Source organism: Nelusetta ayraudi, unplaced genomic scaffold (genome assembly GCF_046127955.1).
Source record: "Nelusetta ayraudi isolate G7.1 ecotype Tasmania unplaced genomic scaffold, CSIRO-AGI_Nayr_v1 ptg000075l, whole genome shotgun sequence".
In the NCBI taxonomy this organism is placed as follows: Eukaryota; Metazoa; Chordata; class Actinopteri; order Tetraodontiformes; family Monacanthidae; genus Nelusetta; species Nelusetta ayraudi.
This window is the reverse complement of record NW_027466125.1, coordinates 2,684,630-2,711,512: the sequence shown is the minus strand read 5'-3', so window position 1 is coordinate 2,711,512 and position 26,883 is coordinate 2,684,630. Positions and strand designations below refer to the sequence as shown.

The following is a 26,883-nucleotide window of genomic DNA, read 5'->3' as shown; positions in this document are numbered from 1 at the left end:
CATTTTGCCTCGGAGTTTCCAGCAGCGGGTCACCATTGGCCCCCGGGGCGACAGTTGGTTTTTCTTTCGAGACATATTTTCAGGGCTGATTCATAAGTTGAACAGCAGCTGAGTGCCGGGAACCACTTGGCAGATGAGCACAAAGGACTCGGGGCGGCGGCGCTGGTGCTGCTGGTGGTTAATCGTCCCGCTGATCAAAAACAACACGAGTCACAATATCGGCTATGTGCGTTGCCATGTATTGTTGTCGTGTTGTGCGTTTGGTTTTTTTTTTTCTTCTTTGCGCCGAAACCCGGCTCCAGGAGCCGGTTATTGCAGAAGTAAGCAGACAGGAATATCTGAGTGGCTTAGCGCTGGAATTAATCGCTGACAGGTCAGCAGAGTTCAGCACATTGACGTGGAAATCCCGTTAACGCATCCTGATACGCCCCGAGATAAATATCACAAAATCAGCAGAGAGGGAGGTGGGTGGGGGTGAGGGGGGATTGTTCGCGCCTTTCTGTTACCGTTAGCGGCTAATTAAAAGACAAACAGCCTTTTTTTCCCCGCCTATCGCAGAAAGACTGTCTGTCTTTGTTTTGTTTTTTTTGTTGGTGTGTGCACGTACTGTAGCCAAAGCCGTAAGTTAATATTGACTTAATTTCTTTCGTCTCTCTTTTTTGTCAATTTTATTTTCGACCGGGCTTGTCACCGGTTTCGCCCCGCAGGCAGACAATGGCTACAGTGTTTGTCTTAACCTTGAGAACCAGAATGTGAAACTAGACTCTGGCACAGGCGTGGCAGTCACGGGCTTAACTCGTCTGTTTTGAGTCACATAAAACTTTGACAAACCTGTCGGAACCTCGCGCAGCTCAGCGCCTCTGTTTTGACGATAAAATTCACCCGTTGCCCCCCCGGCTGAAAATATTCACCTCGAGAAAACCAGAATGGTGGTAGCGGGTGGGGAGGAAGAGGGGGAACCCTGTTTACTGTTAATTGATTTACGTGCGACAAATGAGACATTGAGTCTCATGGCGCTAAAGTATGAGCTCCTGGAAGTGAATGAGCGCTGTGGAGTGCGTGTCGGCTGGCGGGGGCCATTGTTCTTTGTTCGGCCACAGTGGAGCATTAAGGAAGTGTTAGGAGTGTGCCAGCGCTTGCGCCCCACCACCCCACCAACCCCCCCCGCCAAAGTGTTGAGTGGCCGAGCGGCCCGAGGAGGAGCGCGGAGCGGCTGAACAGTGGCTGCCTCAGAGGGCTGCTAGCGAAGCCGGGCTTCGTGAGACGGAGGAGGCCGACCTGCCTGCCTGCCTGCCTGCCGGCTGGCTGCCTGGCTGCCAGCGACCAGGAAGTTCTCCAGCTACCCCCCACACCCTCCCACCCCCGCCCGCTGCCAAAGGCAGAGAGTCACAGGCGCTACTGCTGGAAACTTTCCCTTCAGATTCCGTCTCATCGCCCTCCTTCTCCCGCGCCGGTCGAGAATGGAAGAGACGTTGGGGGACTGGGGGAGGTGAGGGGGGACGCGGAAGTGAGAGCCGCCAGAGAAAAAGTCGTAGTGTTTTGTTTAGCCGTCTTAGTTCCATTAACATGAAAACAGTTAAAGCTGAGAGAAAAAAAAATAAAGGGATTAAAAAAAAAGTAGGGGAGAGGAAGGGAAGCCGATGTCGAGCACAGAAACGCGGCCCTGGGCTCAACCGCACATCCTTTCAGTCCCGCCGTATAGCTTCCAGATTACTTCCATGTGTCAGCGCGAGGTGGGGGGGGGGGGGGGGGGCAGAAGAAAAAAAAAAGAGAGAGAAGAAGAAGAAGTGGAGCGATTGAAAAGCGGCCGGAGCGGGATTGGTGGAGATCAGCGGCGGTGTTGGACGGTGGAACGGATCTGTGTGACAGCCATCTCTAAAACCATTACCCAGCGGCTCCGACCGAGGGGTGGGGGGGTGGAGGGGAGTAACCTCCTCCTCCTCCTCCTCCTGCTTCTCCTACTCAGACTTAACTCTTTCTCAGAGAAACCCCTCTGTGTTCTGGAGACGGACCTCATCGGTCGCCGGGTCCCAGCAGCAGGCAGGCAGGCAGGCAAGGAACCTTCACAGCCAGCTGCTGCTGCTGCAACTTCTGAAAGACGTCAGCGGCATGCAGGCAGTCAGAGATCTAACCACCCCCCCCCACCCAAGCTCCCTCCTCCCTACTCCATGGCACTCCAAAGACTTTTGTGGGAAGGTTTGAATGGAGCGTGCCAGGACCGTGGGGAAGGAATTTTTTCCCTTCCTTTTTTTTTTATTAATCAAAATGTTGGCACAACAGGTGGAAGAGCAGCAGCAGCGGCAGCAGCAGCAGCAGCAGCAGTAGCAGCTTCAAGTCCATGAACAAGGAAAATCCCAAGATGGATTGTGAGAATTGCGATAGCGATCTAAACACAGTTTTCTTCATTCATTGAGTGATTATCAAGATGAGATATTTTCTTTTCTTTTTTTTCAAGTTTTCTGGGGCTTTTAATTGAATCTTCTGAAAAAGTAGGTCAGACAGAAGCAATCTAATTAGGAGTTCTCTTAACAGCTTTAATACTCATTTTCACACACTTTATCTTCGCTTTGATCCACATCTACAAAATTACCGACAACCCACGCAAGCCTTTCCTTCTTTAATCTGTGGCCTCGACCAAATTTACTATTGCAAAAGAAAACCTGAAAGGTGTAAAAAGAAACCAAAGATTATTATAAAGTTCCCCTCTTAAAATCTTTGTAGTCAAAGTTAACTATTTTCTACTTCGATGTCTATTTATCAACTTTTTTCTGTGCTCGGCATTACAAATCAAATATAATAGGGCAAGTTCATTTTTTACAACTTTAATATAGGCAGAAAAATTAAGTTAACTTTCAGAATAACTTGCATAATATATAATATAACATAGTATAATATAATATAATATAATATAATATGATATAATATAATACAACATAATATAATATAATATAATATAATATAATATAATATAATACAGTATAATATAATATAATACAACATAATATATAATATAATATAATATAATATAATATAATATAATATAAATGTGTGAGGACTGTCACTCTGTCACTCACCTGTGGCTCCTCTGAATTCTCCCACTTGTGCCTCCGCTGGTGTTTTGCCACCGGGGGCAGTTGGGTGATTCCCGGGCTGCCCTGAACGCGTCACTAATGATCGTCGCCCCAGCGCTTTGTTCACCCTTACGAGTACACTAATGGAGTGACGGCGTAATTGAATGGAGTGGGGCGAGATAATAGAATGATAGGATGATAAAGTAACTTCTTCTTTCTACTCCCCCCCCCCCCCCAGGGATGAGCCCCCACCCTTTAAAAGTGTGTCAGCGTGGCAGATGGGCGGTCTCTAACAGCCCCCCCCCACACACACACACACACACACAACCATGTTAATTATAACGCATCATAATCCATCTATGGCGTACAGACGCAGGACATGGAGACTATTACTGGGAGCGCAGTGTTTAATCCTCGGGACTGCACCGCTATTAACCCACCACCACACACACACACACACACACACACACACACACACACACACACACACACACCCCAGGAGTCCAGCAGCAAAACCACTCGTTTCTCCAGCAGTAATGTAGTTTGGCGAGTCCTTGCCTCGCTCTGTGCCGAGCGTCCCTGCGTTTCCAGACGCTAACTGGAAGTTTTGGTTTCATTCGATTTAACCCCACCCCCCCACCCCCGTCTCTTTTCGTTAGCTTTCCAATTTTTTTCCCCACCATGCCCACGGGCAGGACAGACAGGCAGACAGACAGGCCGAGATGGACTTTCTGTCTGTGTGTGTGTGTGTGTGTGTGTGCGTGCGCGTGCGTGCGTGCGCGTGCGTGCGCGTGCGTTAACCCATTCTGCCGACTTCTTTGCCTCGGCCTTTTCTAAGCAAAACTCCCAGCGTGACCCTCGTCCCTCCTCACCCTCCTCACCCCCTCACCCTCCCTGGAAGAAAAGGGGGGACACTGTGGGACTCCCGCTGATCCCCGGCCCAGTCCCCGGTCCCCCTCCGCCCACCAGGGCCGGCCCGGGCCTGGGATCTTTGCTTGGGCGCGCCGGGGCTCTGTGTGGCAGCTGTGACTGACGCTTCAATCGCCTCTCACTGGGACGCCCCGGCGCAACCCCGCATTCCCTTTCACACCTCGGAAACGGAGGAGGGCGGGGCGGCGGGGGGGAAGACAATTACGCACATATTCAAAAAAAAAAAAAAAAAAAAAAAAAAAACCTCCCTCTCGCATTCCTGCCGTCCCGGAAAGTGCCGCCGTTTCCCAGATATGGGTTTGTGGAGCGTTTTGCCTCTTTTTTTTTTTTTTTAACTCTTGTTCAGTCAGTTCGCTTGTCCGGAAAAGCGCCCCACGCTGCTTTGTTGTGCGTTTAACGGTGCCTCTTGTTTGTTTACACCCATTCTCCTCGCCCAGCGCGGCCGCGCTCCGCCGCCAATCTGTCGAGCCGAGGCCGTTTCATTTGCGTTCCCCCTGAATTTGTTTTTTTGTTGTTTTCTTTCCGGAAAAAAAAGTGAGTAATGGAAAAAATATCCAAGCCCTAAAAAGTGGAGTTAATACGATCATGTTTGAATTGTCAGTAAATTGAGTTTGTCTCCGGGTTGGTTTGAGAGGGAGGGGGGGGGGGTCCCGGCGAGCCAGCGGGATTTGAGTCTCGTAATTGAATTATTTTGATTGCTGGCTTGATTGATGGAGTCAGATGTGGAACGTTTTTTTTTTCTTCTTTTCTCCGAGTTTTTTTTCTTCCTCTCTTCCTTCGTCTTCCTCCTCACGCCGCGCTAATTCTTCTTCCAACAGAGCCGTAGCGGACAGATACAATAGGAACCTGCAATCAATCACCGCCGCAAAACTCCCCCTCCCCCCCCCCCTCCCGTCCCCCCGAGCACTTTGTTTCCCGGAGAAATGTGCCTGCCATCGGGTCGCGGCTCCACGAGCCATCCAGACGTACGTAACAACCAACAATGACATCAGATAGCGAAGCACTCTAAAGTCTAATCTTCCCATAATGCCCCGCTAAACCCCGCAGAGAGCCACGGCAGGGAGAAAGGCTTTTTTTATGCCCGGGTTGCTGCTGCTGCTCCTCCTCCTCCCATGACTGGCCTCTGGCTCTGTGTGTGTGTGTGTGTGTGTGTGTGTGTGTGTGTGTGTGTGTGTGTGTGTGTGTGTGTGTGTGTGTGTGTGTGTGTGTGTGTGTGTGTGTGTGTGTGTGTGTCCACGCATGTTGCGAGGAGAGAAAGAATTCATGAGTGAATGGAGATGTCACTGTCAGACTCTCTGGCCTCTGCGTGAATCTGCTTTAGAATGGCCATATTGGCAGTTTGTCTGTGTGTGTGTGTGTGTGTGTGCGTGTGTGTGTGTGTGTGTGTGTGTGTGTGTGTGCGTGCTACGTACGGTGGCCCGGCCTGGAGCTCAGCGGGACCCGAGGTCTATATTTCATGCGGCTCACGCGGGGGAGGGAGTGGGGGGGTGTTCATCATCTCCCTCACACACATGTTTCCCATCACGCACGTGTGTGTTTGTTCTCCCCCCGTCGACGCCCCTCCTCACCCGCCCGGGTGGAAGCCTCTCATCTCGGCCCATATTGGAAGCGGAGGAGTGAAGGAAGGTCCGCTAAAGCAAACACAATATCCCAAACCGCCCCCCCCCCTCCCCTCACACATTTATGAGCTGCGTTGAGAACAGGGCCTTGGGCATATACCCCCCCCCCACACCTTTAATGAACGGCTCCTCCTGCTGTTTTTTCCTTACACGGTTTGCTAATGTAATATTTCACGCTACGATCTTAACTTTTCCCCTCGCCGTCCCCGCACCTGGCTCCTCCCACTCGTCCGTCGAAAACTTTTTTTTCCCGCTCTCCTCCGTCTGCCTGTTACCCCCCCACCAACACCACCTCGACCCCCACCCGCCCCGTTGTGAAACATGACAGCCCCGACCTCCGCCATGTCGCTCCTCTCCTCACCTGTCTGCCGAGATGAAAGCTTTCCTCTGCCAGCCACAGCCTCTCTGACTTCTTCTTCTTCTTCTTCTTCTTCACTGAAATATTGAATGATTCTTTTTGGCTCTTTAGATTATTATATATTTTCTTGTCGGCAAAAAGTGCATCATTTTCGGTTCGTTTTGTGGTTGTAAAAAAAAAACTTCTTCTTCTTCTGCTGCTGCCGCTTTTAGCCGCCTCTACTTGCCGCTGCCGCCTCCGCCTGCGTTCTTCTGCTTCCAGTCTGATTTATTTATTGCGTCTCCGATTGTCGCACCTTGTGCATGTCAAGAGTCGCCGGGTGGGGAGTGACCTCGCATGTGCATTATGCGGGGCCGAGTCAAACTCCTGCATGAAATATACATGGGCGCATGAATATATTTATGGTCCGCAGCTTGCCCGCTTGTGCAGGAGTTCTCATTTCCTGTTGCGGGCCCCGCTGCTCCGGAATGCCCCCCCCCTCTCCCCAAAAAAAAAAAAAAAAAAAATGGAGCCGCCGCTTGATGGCCTCACCCACCACCACCCCTCCAAACCATAAACCCCCTCCCCCCTCCACTCCCCCCTCACCCCAGACAATGCAACGGCAGAGGGAAGGGAAATGATTTGGCTCCGTCTCTTCTTTTTTTTTTTTCCAAGCTGTTGCTTCAAAGCATCGTTGCCGGGCTGCCGAGGCTTTAAGCGGCCTTCTCTCTGCATTAGATGTGCGTGCTGTGATGAGCCTTTGAAGGGGTCGCAGCCACTCCTGGCGCGGAGATTGCGAGCGCGTTGCACTGGTGTGGGCGGAGGCGGGGGGGTGGGGTGTCCTTCTCCCGGAGCGGGGCCGGACTGTGACGTTTCAAAATTTACGTGCGGCCGCAAAATGTCGACGACGACGACGACGAGTCAGCTGCGCTCGGCTTGTACCGATTAGGGCTGCAGCGTGCGTTACAGATGGGAGGGCTTGTGGGTGGGTGTGTGACGATCAGATAGCCGCTGTAATGGAGACCTCCCCCCCCCACCCGCTCGGCCCCCCCTTTGTAATGGCTCCCCTAAAACAACACATGGAGCGTCTTTTACGAGGCCACAATCCGCCCGGTTATCGCCCCAGCAAACTGCGAATGAGAATAGCATCATGTCAGACGAGCTATTTATTAGCGCGCTGCACGTCACACGCGCACACACACACACACACACGCACACACGCACGACTTTTCATTTCACTGCCGACAGCCTGCATCTTGCCCCTCCGCCCGCCTTGTAAAAGGCAGAGCGTTATCAGCCGAGACGCAGCCTCCCGCTGCAGCAGTTAGGGGGGGGGGCGTCGTCCCCCACCCCCCTTCACATCCACTGTTAATGAGCTTAATGATGTGTGTCTCCACGATTGCATCAGTCAATATGCTGTTCAATATGGCTTTTAGAAACCCACTGACAACTTAAGCATGCCCCCAGCCTGGATAAGATCTGCGGCGCGCGAAGGAAGGAGGAGGAAGGAAGGAGGGAGGCTGAGAAAGAAGCGGCTAATTTGTCTCGGATCGGCCGGGACACGTGTAGCTGTCTCTTACAATCACCAGGCCAGATTGTAAGCAGAGAAAAGAGCCGTCACTCAAAAATCTTTTTTTCTCCCCCCTCCCCTCCCCTGATAAGAAGCTGTTTTTAAAGCGCGGAAAAAGGCAGCTGCACGACGTGTAAAAAAAGAAAAACGGGAGGAACAAAAACACGCACACAAACGCACACACGTGCACGCACAGACGCGGTGTCCTAGTTCTAACGGCGACGTCGCTCTCATATTGAGATCAGTTGTTTGTCGGGTGTAAACACTTTTCAACCCACCGCCTCATCTTTTTGTCTTTCTCTTATCTCCCCCTCAGATTCGCGAGCCGATTTCGTCTCTGCCGAGATTTTACGCTTCACAGCGAGTTTGCTTTCGGTTTCCCGTCTGTGTTTTTTCCGACGCCGCGGCGAGGTGTTAAACGCGATGATGATGAATCACCGTAAAGGCTTTTGTGCGCCTGCTGAAGTTTTTCATTGCCTTAAACTTAAAGAAACAGAGACTTTTTTTTTTTCCTTGCCTCGTGTTGTTTTTTTTTTCAACCGCTTGATTCAGCCGTTTCTCACTTTCATTTATTTCTTTTTTTTAAACTTGCTACCGCTCTAATATCTATTACCTTACCGCCGGTGAAGTAAACGGCCAGACAGATGCCCCCCCAACCCTCCACCTCCTTATACCCCTCTCTGTGACACTGATGGACGCCGTCGTCTCTCTCTCTCTCCTCTATAAACCTTTTGATTGATCTCCCCCCGCGGTCTTGATCCCCGGCCAGCCTGATTAAACCGATCCATCAGCTCCTCTTATCAGCGCGCTAACAGATCGACTGCAGGACGCCCAGCTAAAAACCTGTGCATTGTTGCTACACAGAAAGAGTCAAAGGCTAAGGATTGGGGGGGGGGGTCGAGGGGGAGGTGAGGGACCTGCAGCTCGTTCAAGGCCTCGGCAGCAAAAGGGAAAAAAGATCACATTGTTTCAAATAAAAAGCCCCTGCTTAAAAAAAAACACCCAACCTTCTCAGGCTATTGTTGTGTACTTTTTCTTTTTTTTTTTTGCCGTCCGCATTAGATAACCCCCCCTCTCCCGCCCGAATGAGGTCAAGCGGTGTCGGCGGCGGCGGCAGATTGCGACTGGAGTGCTTCCTCTCCAGCGGCGGGAATCATAAAGTGATGTTTCCTGTCCGCGGTGTCGGCTCGGCTCCGGCGACGTGACCCGGCCGGCGGCCACAGCTCAGGCGTCCAGCCAGATAATGACGTCTCTCAAACTGACGGACGGCCTGTCAATCACAGGGCCTCTGTGCACGAGCTTGCATGTCGTGTTGTGTTTCCCCGCTCATCCGGGAGCGTCTGGAGGCTTCAAACGCGGCAGTGAAACCCGACGGACGGCGCTTTTTCATAATTCACCGACTCGGATTCTAGGAAAAAAAAAGTTTCTCTCCGCTCCAGATAATTTTGTTTGCTGATTGTTAACTAGCGGAAAACAAACAACGGCGCGTCTTCGTGTGGTTCCTGCACCGGCGCCTTTCAGAATCAGATTAGCCGGGTTTTTTTTTTTGTTTTTTTTTATTGCTGTGCGCGAGTGAAAGTGAGCAACTGGTGTCTGTGTGTGTGAGAGAGAGTGAGAGAGGAGCGAGCTAGAGAGTGAGAAACCACCGCCTCAGTTTACATAGTCTGAATTTCCTGCTGAAGGCAGAGATGGTTTATTGGAATCCCGTCGCGACTTGTCGAGCAGAAGCAGGTGTGGGCCTGCGAGTTTTGCACGCTCGCCCGCTGGTGATTTTCGGGTGGGGTGGGGCAGGTTTGGACGGCGTGGGGCGGGGGGGTGTGTGTGCAGAAAGTTCACCAACATGGAGAGAGAGAGAGAGAGAGAGAGGGAGAGAGAGAGAGAGGGAAAAACCCAAAGTCTGGACGGTGGCACATGTTGCATGCGTGGCGGCGCCGCCTTCGTCGTGAACCTGCTCTGCAAGCCAATCTGCAAGCCGCCGTGTTTTCACCCCCTCCCCTCCACACACACACACACACAACCAGGAGGAGTGTCGTCATGGCAATGATTGTGTCATTACGAGCGCCGGCGGATGAGTGATATCCCGGAGGGCTGCTCGGGGCTCCGCTCAGCCGCCGGGCCGCTCCGGAGGAGCTGATTAGAATTGCAAATGGCCGCCGAGTGTTGTGTTTATTGTGCGTCTCAATATTGGAGACAATCAGGCGAATCAAAGCTCCTCGGCTGGAGGGAGAGGGGCCGGGGACCGAGGCTCGGCGGGCCTCTTGGTGCTGGCACGGCGCGTCCTCCTCCTCCTCCTCCTCCTCCTCCACCTCCACCACCTCCTCCTCTTCATACTCTTCCTCTCCTCTGCTTCATCTCTGCTTCCCCTCCATCGCTCGTTCGGGACCTGGAGTGCGTGGACGCAGCTGACAAGAGAAGAGCCTTTAAATTCGGCCCACTCAATCATCTGCATCCCCCCCCCCCCTCACGCAGCTGAGAAATATTAAGCACGCTTTATGATAATGAAATAGCCGGCGACGGACATAAATATCGGGGAGAAGAGGCGCTGCAGGATTAAAAAGCTGCCGCTGCCGCTCGTCTGTCACGCAAATTTGTCACCGATTTCACCACTTTTTTTTTTCCTCCAATGGCTACAGACGGAATGATGGACGGAAGTTGGCCGAACTCTAAGGGGCCGCGGGACGTTGAGATCTTTGTTCCGGCCGGCCGACCGAGCTGAGCGGCGGCGCCTTAAACACACTTACAAGTCTTCTCAGCAAATCACCGGCGAATTGTTCCTCGCCAACGATTCCCCATTATAACACCACACCCACCCACCCCCCACACCCCCTTCCCCACCACACACACACACACACACACACACACACACATCCCCCCCCACCGCCGTTATCGACTCGCTGTTTGTACAAGATTCTGCGAAAATCCATCTGAAAGCCATCCGGGCGGCGGCTGTGAGAGACAGGAAGCCGGTGTTTTAGCGCACCGTGTAATTCGCCCTGTCAGTCGCGCACACACACACACACACACACACACACACACACAGGCTCCCGTCTCCTCCCGCTTCTGCTACTGTCGGCTTTTTTTCCCCTTCCCTCCTTCCCCCTTTTTAAAGAACCTTGCCGTGATTACGGTTCACGCGAGTGCGAAAAACGAGTGCGAGCGAAACCTTTGTGCGCCCATGCATGCAGCACACGTTCAAACGCGGGTGGTGGGGGGGGGTAAGTTCTCGAGGTCGCGGCTGCCCCCCCGCGCCCGCCCCCAACCCCGTATAATGCTGCTCAACGAGTCACAACAGGCTTTATGTAGGCCAGGTACAGGCACGAGCAGCAAACAGGTATTAGCTACAGGGAAATGACTGTTAAAGTTCACTTTTATTGCGCCACACACACACACACACTGAGAGAGAGAGAGAGAGAGGAACACACCTTCTGTCAAGGTCGCACCGCTGCCGGCTAAATGAAATACCAACTTTCGGGGAGGAATGTGTTTCACACTCGGGCGGAAATCCTTCAGATTTACGGCTGGATTACGGCGACATGTGAACGGAGGGACGGCCGAGCCTCTGCGCCATCCCGAACTCGGCGGCTCACGGACACGATCGGGCCGAGGTGCGCGCGCCTCCGAAGTTTTTGCCTTTTCGCAAAGGCTGCAAGAACAAAGGACGGCCTGTGCGAGCGCCCAGGGATCGTCGAGTTGCTCTTCGAGCGAGTTGACGAGTTCATGAGGTGACGTCCCGTCAGCTGCTCGACTTTCCCCGCTTTCCCAGGGAAAGCGGTTTCGCAGAACAATACAATAGGAAGAATTATTATTATTATTTTTTTTTTAAAAACCTCCGACCACAAAAAAAAAAAAAAACAGCGGATGTTTGTTACCGAGTGAATTATTGCAGTTTGGAGCCGACGCGTATCACCTCGCGACTTGGCTGCCCATCCATTTCCCAGCGCGTCTCACAATAGCAGAGGAATACATTAAATAAGAATGAGTCAGGAGAGGTGGAGGGGGGGGGCGCAAGATAAATATTGTGTTAGCATTTCCCCTCCCCTCACCTCCCCTCCCGTCTCCGCCTCCCCCCACCCCGACTCCCTTCCAATTGTCTTTAACACTGACAGATGAACAATGAGAGAGTTTTGAACTCTGCTGCGCTGCTATCTTTTGCTGCTGGGTTCAGCACGGGCGGCTGTCAGAGCCAGACGTGCCACGCCAGAGATTGATTGATTCCCTTTTTTTCCTCATTTCTTTTTTTTTTCCCGGGCGCCACGTCTTCCCTTTGTTCCTGCGGGAAGGGCTCTGGTTTCTCCCAGCCGTTCGCCGGCTCTCTGTGGCTGCGTCGCATTAACACCTGTTAACAGCGTACAGACTCATAAAATATCGATCGCGCTGCCTCTTGATCATAAAGCGCGGCTGTAAAACTAAAACCTGAAAGCCGGGCCTCGTATTCTAAGAGAAACACAGCTGAGCCCTTTCCTTCGAAAATAAAGGGGGAAAAAAACAACATGAAAGGAAGGAAATAAATTTTCTCCCAGCGATCGCGGGCTTTTTTTTTTTGGGGGGGGGGGGGTAATAAAAATAGTTTGACATTTGAAGAAATATGCCCATTTGCTGTTCTTACTGCGGGCTTACTGCTCGCTCAACTCTTCGTGCACTGGCACGGTGAAGCAGGAAGCGTGCGATCACATGGTCTCGTCCAACCAGTACCAGTGGAGCTGTTTGATTACCACCAGTTCAGTTCTCTCCTTCCTTCCTTCCTGCAGTTCATCCTAAAGCTGAAATGTGAGGCGAAAACATTGTTTCTTAATTACAAGGACTGCGAGTGGAGAGATTTTTTTTATTTTTTTTTATTCGCCCCTCTTGCCCACAAACTTTCTTTGTAAGGGTTTGGGAACGAAGCAGCTAATTGCCACACACAAATGAAAGCACTGTATTGTTAGTGCTGTTAGGTGTTAAATCCAATAAGCTCCAATTTCGCCAAACTGGTGTCGGAGTTAAAACCTCGTTACTTGGTTTTCAGCCGGGGTTTTTTCCCGCTAAATCCTGGATGAAGACCTGCTGCTTTTATTGCACAAGTTTGTTCTTCAAAGAGTGGTGGTGGTAGTGGGCGGGGGTAAATAAAGTTAGCGTCGAACCCTAGCCTGAATCCCTGACCCCCCCAGGTCTCTAATCTTACTTTTTACTTGATTATTGGATTTAAAACTGAGTAATTTTTAACCCTGCTGAGATAAGAGGGTAATGGTTAAAAAAAAACAGAGTTTAACCTTCTTTTTTTTTTTATCTTTATCTTGGTCAAACAACCCCAAACGCGGCTCCGGTTGCGTCCGCCTACCTGTGCGACGTGCTGATTGAACGGTGATGACCAGACCTTCCTCGGGCCGACCGGCGGCTTCCAGAGGGTTTTGCAGAGGCGGCTGCGGCCGGCCGAGTCTGGGAGACTGCGTGGGTTTGATAGCGGTTTATGATTCTTTCGCTCCCTAGTTTCTCCTTTCACTCCCCCCCGACTGGGGACGGATGAAAAAGAAAAAACAACAAAAAAAAAAACCCCAAACACAATCGGGGTGACTGTGTGTGTGTGTGAGAGAGAGAGAGAGAGAGAGAGAGAGAGAGACGCTATTGTTCGCCTGGGAGGTCCTGGTGATCTCGGCTCTCTCGCTCTGCGCCGCGCTGATTACGACCTCGCATCCGGGTCCAGCTCGCCTCTCTCCGTGGCGCTCGGTCCCCGAGGGATTCCTGCTCTCCATGACCGTCCGGATCCCCTCCAGCACGCACACACACACACACGCACTCTGGCACGTTCAAGGTGTTTGGCACCCTAACACACAAACACACTGTCACCCACTCAAGCACGTATGGACTCGCATATATCTGCGCAAACGGCGAGGAAACGCTCGCTCTCTTTCGCTCTCTCGCACACACACACACACACACACTCACACACAGTCAGTGGGCTTGGGCCAGGCCGGGTTTGGCAGCGGCTATAGACTGGGCCTGTGGAGAGATCTTTAGGGAGCACGCAGGGCCCATCTGTGGCTGCTCCTCGGTGATGGGAGGCAGCTGCCTCGGTGAGTGTGTGTGAGTGTGTGTGTGTAAGTGTGTGTAAGTGTGTGTGCCATGGCCAGGAAGCCAAGGTAGGACGCGAGAAGCTTTTGTGTGTTTGGGTCACGGAATGAGCCAAGAATGAAAAGCTAAACTCCGGCTAATGCGAGCGCGGTGTCGGTCGAGCCAGACCGAGCGTTCCTCTGCCTTCCTCTCAGTCTTCAACCCAAACGCAGAAGTTTGGGCCCAGATGCTGCAGGAGAAGTTCTGGGGGTTCCGAAACAAATGGAAGCCTGTTGCGTCTAAAAATAATGCCATTTAAAAAAGATATATACAGAAGGAGAAGGTAGCTTGTGTCCGTTACACTGGTTCCCAGTGCAGTTCATCTTGAAACGGTGCCGCTAATACCACCAGAACGTCCAACATCTTTAGCCAGGCGGCTGTGGCTAGCTCTGCTAGCGCCCTCGTGAACTCGGCTCCTGTCTCGCAGAGTCTTGCGGACACTTGGACCGCGTCCTCGCCCGCAATTACACTTCAGTCGGGGTGGAATTCTTCCCCCCTTCTGTGAAACTCAAGAGCAGTTACGTGGATCAGAAAGCGTCGCCGGGCGCCTCAGTCTGCGCCGGCGGTAAAAGTCGCAAATGGGCCAAATCCCCCCCCACCCCTTGGGCGAACTATCCCTTTAAGCTCCCCTTGACTTGACTACTATTTTCTTCTCCTCTCTTCCCCCTCTCTGGGTTGGTCGCTCGGTCGGCTGGCTGGTCGGCCGGCGCTCCAGCTGGAAGGGCTCAGCTTTCCGAGCTTTTGGACGGATAAGTGGAGGCGCAGAGTGCAGCAGTCTGGGCCTTCTCTCGCTTGTCAGCGAAACCGTGGACGGCGTTCAATCACGGCCGCCGCGCGCGTACCGCCAGCGCTCCGCTCCCCTGCCGCCGCTCTCTGCGAGGAGGAGACGTGAGATGAAGCACACGGGCCGTAAAAGAAGGAGCAGATTATTGCTCTTTCTCCTCCCTAACGACTCCTGACACCCCGGCTCTTCATGCTGTTCGTCTCCCCTCCTCCCCCGCCGTCCTCCTTCGTGAAGCGGGGAGGCCATCTGGGCATCATCTCGTTAGCTTGTTAGCTCGTTACGGCCGCGGACGGTGGTGCGACACCGCCGTCCTCCCACCAACACCCCCTCATGTGACGGCGACGGAGGGCAAAGCATACTGGACCTGTTTTGTCGGGACGTGCGAGGCCGCGTGTGTGCGTAGCGTTTTGTGTGTGAGAGAGAGAGTGAGAGGGAGGGAGTGTGAGAGCGAAGGGAAGAGAGCGTGCTTGTGTTATAATTTGCCTGACTGCAACTGTTATGAGTCACGCCGCATCTGATTCGCTCTGCGTGCCAGCCTGTTGACTGAGCTAGCGGAGGCTAGCGTGTCTGGGGCGTCTGCGCTAACACGTACAAAAGCGGCTCTCTCTGCAGGCAGGAATTCAGGATATGCCGCCTGCCCTCCTGCCTGCCTGCCTGCCTGTCGTTTTTTTTCCTCCCCCCCCCCCCGTCCCTCCCTCCCTCCCTCTTGCCTCTTGACATCTTCATTTACGTTCCTTGAGGGGGGAAAGAGGGACAGCGCGGAGGGAAGATACAGAGAGCCGCCGCCGGCGCTGCCGCCGTGTTGCCAAGCCTGGAGCTTTAGATGCAACTTGGACTGGAGTTTCCAGTTGATACAATACCATTCACTCCATTGGCCAGTCAACCCCCCCCCCCTCCTCCTTCCCTTACCCCCCACCCACCCTGCTTCCCTATAATAAGGGTCAAATCCCTCCTGCTCTGCTAAACATTTCTGGAGCCAGATGGGCCTTGTTTTGCTTAATTTCAGGAACCTTGTGTTTGTTCGTGTCGCCCCCCCCACCCCCCTACCCCTTGCTTGTGTGTGTGTGTGTGTGTGTGTGTGTGTGTGTGTGTGTGTGTGTGTGTGTGTGTGTGGCCTCACGCAGGCGAGCGAAGGGCGACTTGTTTACCCTGGGTTGCAAATGCAAGGAAACCGGTGTGTGTACACTTGCGAGGCGTGTGTTTACGTGCGCCTGTTTACAGTCGGGCCTCCCTGAGAACATCTTCCCCCTGCGACGCCCTGACAGAAGCCAGCCCCACACGCACGCAGGCTCCCCCGGTCGGCCCCTCCGGCCGGAGGACCTGCCTGCGACCACCGGCTCACCTTCCCACGGCCCGGGGCCTTTTCAATGCAGCCAGCGGATGGAAGGACGGAGGGAGGGAGGGACGGAGGGAGAGGACGGCTCGCTGCCAGAGTCGCACTAGTGGACACGTGGTCACATGACCAGACGCTGTTGCAGATGCAAGGGTTTTTTTCTTCTCTCGCTCTCTCTCTGGGAGCTGCAGAGTCGCCCTGACAGCTTGATGATACGCGCCTCGCTGCCAAGTATGAAATGATCGCGCTGTGTCAACAGCGCTGGGATGGATCTTAACCACACACGGAGGAGGAGGAGGAGGAGGAGAGCCAGAGAAGAGCCGTCGCCTCTTCTTCAATGTTTCCATTGTGAGAGCGAAGCGTCTATCTGCCGCTGGATCCCCAGAGTGGCTTAGAGCCGCTCGCGGCGCAGCGGACGCTGATTGAACGGCTGATTGACTCCCAACGAGAGACGAAGAGGAAGCTCCCCTCTCGCCGCGCTCGTCACGTCAGGCCACCAGCGCCGCCACGCTGTTTGCATAACGCAGCTTTACGGCCTTCCGCCGACTTAAAGCGTTAAAGCTCCGTCGTGTCGGCTGAGCTGCTGCCGTGTTTTATGAGATGCTGGGAAATGTACCCAGAGTGCAAAGCAGCGGCGGGGACATCGATTGGAGCAGATATATGTATGCATACATATGTATGTATATATAAATATAAATATATATATATATATATATATATATATATATATATATATATATATATATATATATATATACATGGCTTCCCCTCACAAAAAACGCATAATCCGTAATGGCTCGGTTGAAAAGCGTCCGTCGGCGCTTTGTGGATAGTGTAAAAGTGAAAGGATGATTGGTGAGCGAGCTGCTTCTCCTGGTGCGATAATTACCACGCTGAGAGGGAGGCGGATGGAGTACCTGTTGTGAAGATGATTGTGTGTGTGTGTGTGTGTGTGTGTGTGTGTGTGTGTGTGTGTGTGTGTGTGTGTGTGTGCGTGTGCGTGTGGGTGTGTGCTTGCATGTGTTTGTTCTTCTCTTTTTACTCGCTAATGCTTTAAAGGCCAGACAGACAGACAGACGTACTTACGGACGGAAGTTGAATCCTGGGATGTAAAAAAAAAAAACCCAGATGGGGAGGCCGGCGCTACCTTCACCCTGCCTGTTGCCATGCTGCCCAACCAACCCCCCCCCCCAACACTGGAGATTTATTGCATATGAATCACACAGCCGGCGAGGAGGATAATAGAATTTAATCGACATGTTCGGCGTGTTGAGGCTGCCGCCCCCCAGAGGAACAAATCAATCTGACAACGCTCCTCTTGATATGAGGCACCGCCTCTGTTTTCCATGTTGCCCATTCAGCCCGGCAGCCCCCGAGGCTGCCTGCCAGGGCCCGGCTCGGGGGCCGGGGGGGGGGGGGGGCGGTTGGTGGTGAGGGGGCAGAGGCCTGAGTCGACTGGACGGGGGAGGAGGAGGGAGGAGGGAGGAGGGAGGAGCGGTGAGGAGGTTTGAGGCTCTCCGAGGGGCTGCGAGTGGGCCCGGCCGGGCGTAGGCGGCCTTTTCTATGGAAGTGGTGGAAGGGCAGCGAGGCTGAATGAGGGGCGGCTGGGAAGTTGGGCTTGGGAAGGTTGCAGGATGCACCCCACCGTGCTTTTGTGCACTCCCCCCCCCTACATCCGTGTGTGTGTGTGTGTGTGAGAGGGGAGGTGATGGCGGCGGGCTGCATATGTGAGATCATGTGCTCATATTCACCAGTGGAATGCAAAAAGAAAGAGCAGGGGAGGGGCTCCTCCTCCTCCTCCTCCCACCTCCCCTCCTGCTTGTTTTCTGTTCTGTTCTGGCCTGGCCTGGCCGGGCCGAACTGTGCTGTGCTGTGCTGTGCTGCGCTGGGCCGGGCTAGGCTACGCCAGGCTATTTGTCTAAGCTCTTTGCGGCGCTGAACTCACACTGGAGCATCCAGATGAAACAAAACCAACCTCATTTGGTTGTTTGGGGAAGCGATTCTCTTTATTTGCTTTGGTCCAGGCAGATCCACCTCGTTTAACACTGGGTGGGACGGGTGGGAGAGGGAGGTTGGGGTCGGACGGGGTGGGTGGAGATAAAAGGTCCCTTCGTGCTCGGGGGGTGGTGGTGGTGGTAGGGGGGGGGTCAGTTCCCAGAATCGTGGCTTTTTATTTTATTTTTTTTTTTCTTGCAGCACCGCCGCTCCTCTTTCCTCTGTGCACTCCAAGCTCCCCTTTCATCAACAGGTCTTCCACGGTCTCCAGACGACGTGAATGAAAGATGCAATTCAAACCTCCCCCCTTTTACCCCCCACCCCTTTTTTTTCCTCTCCCTTTCGACCTCTTCAACAGTACAATAATCTTCAGTCAGTGCTCTCCTCCTCTCCATGGCGCGGCTGTGTGCAGCGGCGGAGTGGCGCTGATTAAGCCAGCAGAGAGACAAACGGGAGACAAAGTCCCGGCCCACCAGTTTAGTTTCACATCCTGGACCGGGGCTGGGCCGCCGCTTGCCAAGTGGAGGGCTTTTAAACTGGGCTAAACACTAATTGCTGCCCTATTTCTTTTATGTTGCTTCTTTCCCATCTGCGACGACGCTTCCAGACCTCCGCAGCAGCCAGAGCCTCATTATGGCCGACAGTTAACAAAGGCTGGGAAACACAAGCGCAGAATTCACTTTTCGGATAGCTATCTCACCGCCGCCGCCGAGGAGGAGGTGGAGGAGGCAGAGGAGGAGGAGGAAGCCCGGCTCGGAAAATTGAATCAATGACAGCGGCCGGCCTGTGATTAAATCCTTCAGGGATATTAAGATATTAAGATTTTTGGAAATCCGAGTTATTCATCTAAATTATTGCGGCTTTGCTCTGATAATGGAACAAATGTTTTTTTGCCGAGCCGAGACGCGGGACAAAGAGGCTCATTGTTTTGTTTGGGGCTTTGAAGCGTCTTTAACGGGGAAATAAAATGCAATTTGCCCCCTTTGGAGAAACACAGAACAGCAGAGAGAGACAGACTTGTTGATCGGAATTAAACCGGGTCTAATTGTCCTGTTTGTTTCAGACTGTTTTTTTTTTTTCTTTTTCTCCTTCTTCCTCTTGTTCCTACCCTTCTGGTTTCCCCCCTGCTTGTTGTTCCGTAGGTATTTTTTTTTGTGTGTCGGGAAGGAGAGGGGGGGGGGGGGGGCAGAATGAGGGAAATGTTGAGGAGGTGAATGAGAGGGAAGGATAAAGCTGGAGGGAATGAGATTGGTGAGTGGAAATAGAGGGGCGGGCTGGGGGGGTGCGAAATTGAAGGGATTGATGGAGGAATAGAGAGAAGGTGGGAAGGAGAGGGGTGGAGGTGGAGGGGGGGGGGGGTCACCAACAAAGCCCGGCGTCGCCATAGCAACTTGTTTATGCCTTACTGATGCATCTTGTAGATCCAATTAGGGACTCATTGTGTCCGTGTCTTCATAGACGCGGGCGCGTGTGCGCACACACACACACACACGCATCATGCACGATGACATATGTGCACGTCCACACACACACACACACACACACACACTCACGCGCACATGAAAGGAGTGCATGCAGAGTTTTTGCGACGGGGAGAAAAAAGAAAAAACTGGCAAATTAGTGTAGGGGGGCGGGACAAAGGAAACCCGCCGTTCCCTCGCCGATCGGCCCTCCAGTTAAAAACAAGTCCTCCACTCACTCCCTCCCCCTCCTCACCCCCCCTCTTCCTCACCCCGACCCAGCGGCGTGGGACAATGCCGTGGAAGTAACGTCTCACCCGCCGCTGAGTCTCCCAAGCGTTTGTGACATCATCGCCCTGGTGGTGGTGGTGGTGGTGGTGGGGGGGGGGGGGGCTGGCTGGCTGGCTGGTGAGGCTGTTGAGGCGTTCTGACGGACGTTTTTCCCTCCCAGAAAAAATTTCACGTCGCATTTATCTCCATCATGAATGGAGTCATTTATTGGCTAATGTCCCCGATCTGGAGCTGGCCATGAATGTCGAAGAGGCCCTAATCCAATCATGTCCATTTTCATGGAGGAGTGGGGGGGGTTCCTCTGAAAATGGAACTTTTATTTTTTTAAAGATGGTTTCTTACAACGGCTGGCCGCACGCCAGCGTTGTAACATCGGCCGCCCCACCCCCCCCAACCCAGCCGACCGGCCCGACTGACTGACTGAAGAGTCTGTCGGTTATTTAGTGGTGAAATGATGTGTGTGATGATGAAATGAGGGGCTGCAGATAAGGGGAGATTACACTCTGAGAGAGAGAGAGAGAGAGAGAGAGGGATGGAGGGAGAGGGAGAGACGGAGGGGGGTGATGTCCGTGATGTCTTGTTAAAAAACGTGTGTGTGGGGGGGGGGCGGTGATGGGGGGCGGTGACAAAGAACAACAAATGCATTGCGCGCCGCTAAATCCCGCTTAAATCCGCTGGCATGGGCAGATCTAGCAGATAGCGCTCGCTGTCTGCGGCCGCCACGCACACACACACACACACACACACACACACACACACACACACACACACACACACACACACACACACACCCGTGGTCAGTCCGGCTGTCTGGGTTAATGCTTGGCTAACTGGGACAGCAGAGCTGAACCATGTTGACATTTTAAGCCTCAAACAAGTCCAGAACAATGATTCAGCCCGTCTGCCACCAACTCCCCCCTCCCCATCCCTCCCCCACGTGACCCCCCCCCTCCCCACCCCGACATCAGACTGCAACCTCAGCCCGTTTTGCTGACCGACCCTCTCCCACACACACACACACACACACACGCACAGACGAACACGCACGCACCCATAAAGACACACGCCATTGCCCAAACACAGTGCGGCGAGCGCTGGTTGCGCTCCTCTCTCTCTCTCTCTCTCTCTCTCTCTCTCTATCTTCACACACACTTACACACACTCAGCACGGTTGTGATGGTCAGGGGGGGGGGGCATCTCCCTCCCCTCCTGCTCACCACCTTCAGTGAATAAAAGCCAGCCGGGGGAGCTGATCTGATTGAGTTGGCAGCGGCGAGGTACAGTAAGGCCGCCCGGATTATCTTAATCCTCCGCTGGATGATGGCGGCAGAAGGAAGATGGAGCGGCGAGCCTCGACCTTGCCCCCCCACCCTCCACCCGCCTGACCTCTGCTCTGTTTTCCTCCAGGAGCCTCGGACGTCTGGAGTCCAGGCGGCGCGCATACCGCGCCAAAGCCACGCGGCTCTTGCGTCCGACTCCCCCCCGACAGTGAAAAATATGAAGGAATAATCTGCGGGGGGATTTTGTGGTGTTGACTTTTTTCTGTGTGATAATCTGACCTGTAGCCGTCTTCTTCGGCCGGCGGCGGCCATTTTGTGTCCGGGGCCATCATTTTGTTTCGCTCCTCCTTGTAAACGGCTCTGGTATGCTTTGATTCGGATCCAAGCTTGAGAAAATATCTGTGGAGGATTTGTGTGTGTGCGCGCGTCTGCGTTTGCACGCGCGCGCGCACAACCCTCGAGTCAAGCCGCGACATGAAGCGCTCGCTTTTTTTCTTTCTTCGTCTTCTCTTTCTTTTCTTCGCGCGGGGGCCAAATAAAGTTCGCCGGGTCTAAAAGCTCATACCAAACAAATCTCAACCCCATAACTCCCGCTAGCTCAAAGTATTAAGACTGTGTAAACTGTCGCCCAAACACCACTCGATCCTTCCACTCCTCCTTTTAAAAACGTGTCGCTAACAGAGTGGCTAACCCTGTTTCTTTTTTTTTCCCTTTTTTCCCCTTGCAGGTTTGTGGCCGGAAAGGGCCTGGTGCTCTACCCGGACATCGGCGACAAGCTGGACATCATCTGTCCCAAGGCGGACCAGGGCCACGACTACGAGTTCTACAAGCTGTACTTGGTGAAAAGGGAGCAGGCGGAGAGCTGCAGCACCGTGCTGGACCCCAACGTGCTGGTCAACTGCAACAAGCCAGAGAAGGACATCAAGTTCACCATCAAGTTCCAGGAGTTCAGCCCCAACTACATGGGCCTGGAGTTCAAGAGGAATGCCGACTACTTTATCACCTGTGAGTGACTTCTTTCTTTTTTTTTTTAATCCTGCTCGCTGATTTATTGTCAGGTTTTTTTCTGTAGCCGTTTAACCTCTGTTTCCACGGCGGCGGAGGGGCCCGAGTGAACAATCGGAGTGATAATCTCCGCTTCGCACTCAGTTACACCCAGTCACGCTCTGCAGTTTTCTGACTAAAAGTGTTTTTTAATGGCCCCTGCAAGCGGCTCCACGGCAATAAGCGCCGCTGCCGTCGTCTGCCAGTTTAGAATATAAACCCGCAATTTTTTTTTTACCTATTTTTTTTTTACCAATTTTTTTTTTTTTTTCAAGTACTAAATTATATGGACGTAATTTTGCGGTGCTCAAGTATTTCAGTCTTTCCATCCGAAGGGCTGCCCGTGCAGATGGAAAAGTGTTGTGTGGACACATTGTGTCGAGGGTTTCAACAGTGAACTCCAGTGTGTTTTGACCGAAATAGAAAAATTATACTTTCTTTCCACGTACTAAGCACAACATGACTTTCAGTCTAGCAGCTTCATCTGACAAAGACTGACAAAATGTAATAATAATAATAATAATAATAATAATAATAATAATAATAATAATAATAATAGTAATAATCATAATAGTGATTGGTTTGAATCAATGATTTATTTCCTCTTTAACTCAACAAGCTCTTGAGCCGTATTTCCTTAATCACCAACTGACTCAGAAAATGTTGGAAAAGGAAAAAAAAGGAAAGACCAAAAGAGATAATAGGTTTGCAATTACGCAAATATGTTTGTGGATGTGCACTGAGTGGATGGTCGTTAAAAAGAGAAACAATTACAGTCATTTCAATCCTAGGACTCTGCTGAATGTTTCATCTCCACCCCAGTGCAAAAAAAAAAAAGAAGCACAGACTAAATGTTATCATCAGTGCATTTTCATTCGAAAAAAATCCAAACTTTTCACTCAACATTTGCATTTTTCCAAGCACTGCGACGCCCTGACATTCCCTCTCGTCAGCTTGCTGTCGCTGTTGATCTCGGGCTGCGCCTCCCCCGGGCGGAAGCTGCTCTTGTATTCTTCGCCGTCGTCTTGTGGACATTTTTCATTTTAGTGGAGTCCCGCCTGAGGCGCCTCAATATAACTGCCTCAGCAAATTCCCAGCACCTGCCTGTGGTCGGGTTCGCTGTGTTCCTCAGAGGTGTTTGTCAGGTCGTTGCTGCAGCGACAGTAACCAGTGGAGAGAGAAGAGAGAGAGAAGAGAGAGAGAGGGAGAGAGAGAGAGAGAGAGAGAAAGATGCTATCTGCTCCTCTGGTGGCTTCTCCTCACGGCTGACCTCTTTAATGACACCCAGTCCCGGCCCAGTCCGGCCCGGTCCGACCCGGTCTGGTAGGTGGGTTATCGTAGGAGCTGCAGGATGCGACAGCAAGAAAACACTGCTGTCTGACGGCGGAAAGTTCAACCCTGGCGGTGACGCTGGAGAATATTAACGCTGAGCTGCTGCTAATGTTGAGAAGAGAGTTTGTCGGTTCCGGCTGTTGTTGTTTTCTTGGAATCTGGAACATTTTGGCAGAGGACCGGGAGCGGCTGGGAGGACTTTTGGGGAATCTGTAGGTGACAGACATTAAAATTAACTTTCAAAACCCTTCAGACGTAGCAAAAAAAAAAAAAAACACTGTAATTTAATTCTTAATAAGTGTGCGTGTCAAATGTGACTCTCTTAATTTAGGAAGTCAGAGTCACTCGGGGTTTGAGGAAACTCTACGCCCTCCTTCTTCTTCTTCTTTTTTTTTCTTCTTTCCTATCGCTTGACACCGGCCCGTCCGCGTGAAGCGCTCGCGTTTTGACAGAATCAGCACATTGCGGCAATTAAGTGCGAGCTTCTGTAAATCTTGTCGGGATTGTTGTCTCTTTTTTCCTGGCATCAGGAGAGCAACCCTGACAGCTTTCTGATCCTCCCCTCATCGCAAGTCTTCCCAGAGGCTTCGACCGGAGACGAACCAGCCGGCTCGATCTTTATTGCTCGGCTTTAACGGGAGTCGTGTTGTTTTGACACGAGCGCCGTTCAGAGCGTCGTCTGCGGCGCGGCTGTCGAAGCGATCTCCATCGCCGGCCTCCGCGTTCTGCCCTTTCGATAACGTCATCTCCAGATTCTATGGACGCGTCAAGCACGAATCCCTCCCCAGAGACGAGACGGCGCTCGGGTGTTGTTTTCCTCCGACTCTCGCCCTCTCGTGTGCGCTCTGATCAGCCCGCGTGTTCCTCCGCCTCCTCCTGAAAATCGCTTCACATATTGTTTCTGTTCTCGATAAGAGGGAACAAATGAAACTGTCAAGGTGGCAGCGAATAGAGAGAGAGAGAGAGAGAGGGAGGAAAAAAATCCCCCCCGCACCTCCCCTCTTGTGTATGCGCCGCTACGCTAGCGCTCGACTCGGAGGTTACACAAACATCTTTGTAGCACAGTGTGTTCGGGGCGAGATGGTGCTGAGGTTTTCGGCAGAACTGCAATTACTGCTGAATCATTTTGTAAACCCGAGCTCCGAAAATCCCACCGAGGAGGAGAGGCACTTTAGTCCGTCCTGCGGCTCAAACACAAAAGGTTTGTTGTTTTGTTTTTTTTCTTCCTCCCCCCTAACACACAACCCGAGCTCAAGGGAGTGCGACTTCTTGGAAAATAACGTATACATAAATCCGAACGCCCAGTCGTTTTTTTTTTTTTTTTTAACAGGGCGACCTCGAGTTTGCTTACAAGAGTCTTTCTGCTACTTTATACTGCTAATCAGCCAAAGCCATAAAGGCCCTGATGCATTTGTATAAAAAAAAAATAAAAAAAAGTTATGACCGTCAGCAAATCCAATGAAAACTAAATGAGTTTATCCTGCAAAATTTCATTTAATTTATTTATTTTCTTTGCCTCAACCTCTCCTCCCTGAGTCCCTCCCTCCCTTCCTCGCCGGCTCGTAAACGGGCTGCAGTGAGTCACGCAGGTGCGCTGAGCCGCTTCCTTGAGAACGTGAAGTTGCTCCCAAACAATGGCACTGTTTGCTTTTTGTTTTGCGAGTGTTTGGCCGGGCGGAAAAAGCCACACAGCTTCTGGCTTTTCAGTTAAATCGTACTCGCAAAAAAAACAACAACAAAAAAAGCAGTGTATATCCATTTATTTTTTTTGAAAGATGACATTGAGAGAGGGAACAAACTGGTCCTCGGACCCCCCACGTGCTCCTCCCGCCTCTTTGTCTTTGTGTATAGAAATTAAATATAATTTGGATCCCCAGGCTTTTACTTTAGCGGGGTTTGCAGGAGTCAAATCTCTTCCCTCTGCTGGACACCCATCTCCTCTAAACTCTTTCTTTCCCCTAGAAGTACAGTACAAATTCCTGGTGTTTTTTTCCCAGAATGGCTTGAACAGTCTGAAGATCGGAGATGCAAAGTCTGTCAAGCATGAAAGAAATGTGCCTTTCAAAAAAAAAAAAAAAGAAGAAAAAAGAATCAAGCATGGAGGCCCAGCAGGCCACGAGGAAGCGAGTCATCATTGATTTTCCCCCATAAAGCAAACTGAGGAGATCTTGAGATGAAACAGGAGGCATGATGGTAATAATAATGTGATTGATGTGGACAGCCTGAACCTGAATAACTTTTTCAAAAAAAAAAAGTTTCACTGATTTTTTTTTTTCCTCATCTCCCTCCTTCCCCGAAGTTATGAAAGTTAAATTTCCTCTGGGACGGGTGAATAAACACATGCGGCGTCCTACACTTGAAACAACCTCTGTTATTGCCTCCATGTGAAGGGGGGGGAAGCCGCGCTAAATTGAATCTCGCACGGCTCCGTTTGATCCGTTGCTGCTTAATCGATATTTGCCAAGTGCTGCCTGGGAGCCGAGGTGCAGGCTAGCATGAACGCTGGTTACGCCGCGTTAGCCAGCGACGTCTTTTCTCGGTATGTATGTTTGTGGGGGGGTGTTGTTCCATGGTAACGCACCATGTGGATATCATGTGAGGGAAGATATTTTTTTCCCCCTTTGAGCTTTATTATACACACATGTCCGACGCGGTGAAATACAGAAAACCACCTTTGGGGCCCAGTTTTTTTTCTTTCTTTTTTTCCCCCCGCATCTGCTGGAAGTTTTTTTTCCTCGCTGGTTGTCGGCTCCGCATATTGTCTCCTGATTACAATCGTAAATATTTAAACTGGCTCCATTGGCGACATGTGCGCGTCCACGCGTTTCCCACTGCGCTGTGTCACAACAAGAAGGAAAAAAACATCAACTTTACTGTAAGTTGAGTTGTATTTGCGTTGCTGCAACTCTCAGGCTGCGGTGCGTTCACTGTCCTGGCTCGGCTCAACTCGGCTCCCCCGGCGGCGCTCAGCCTGGGATCCGTCCTGATGGTGGATCATCATTAGCCCGCTGCTCTGTAACATTTTGGCGTCAGCTCCGATCCGACGTGCTATTTGTCTCGGCATTAGCCGCTAATGTTGTTGTCCTTTTGCAACAGGAGCAACTCTGACTTTATTTATCCCTCGGCAGCGCCGCGCCGCGCCGCCGACACCGCCGACGCCCGTCATCCATCACGCTGAGCGCCGCCACGCGTCTCTTTTTTTTCTTTTTCCTTCCTTTTTTCCTTCTTCTCCTCTATTCAGGAACACAGTCTTCTGTGTGTTTGTTTACAGTGTCGGGGCCTCTTTGGGTCAGCTTACCCCCCCCACGCCGCCTCCCGTAGTAGATGCGAGTGCGTCCTCTCTGCTGGGAGCTCCACTCGGAGCTGCTGGTGTAAATCTGCTCGGCCCCTTAAAGACCAGGACGGCTTATCTGGCCTGATTAACGGTCTGGTCGCTCGGCCGGCAGCGGCTGACACCGTTTTTAGAAGACGCACGGGGAGCGCCGGGGACATTCCCCGGCTTCTGGTGGGCTCGTTTTTCTTCCCTCTGTTCCTGTTCCTGTTTCTGGAGTCTCCCACTCTGTTTGTCTTGATCGTCACCGCCGCCCCCCCCAAACCCCCAGCTGTGGCAGCGCAGGTCGGGGGCGGGAGGATGAACAACAAAAGGTGTGGGGTAAAGTAAGCAACAAATGGTGCCTCGGTATGTGTGCACAGTTGGCGTGCGTGCGTGGGTCACATGCTCTGGCATCACCGCAGGGGTTCCCGTCCAGT

General features: G+C 52.2%; 1 protein-coding gene across 1 annotated transcript in view; it reads left to right on the top strand.

Moving 5' to 3' along the window:
- Nucleotides 1-26,883, top strand: part of efnb1 (ephrin-B1) — a 65,646-nt gene that overhangs the window by 6,215 nt on the left and 32,548 nt on the right. The window contains exon 2 of the mRNA XM_076043454.1: nt 21,485-21,762. Within this exon, the coding sequence (XP_075899569.1) occupies nt 21,485-21,762 (278 nt within the window). The remainder of the gene's footprint in view (nt 1-21,484; nt 21,763-26,883) is intronic.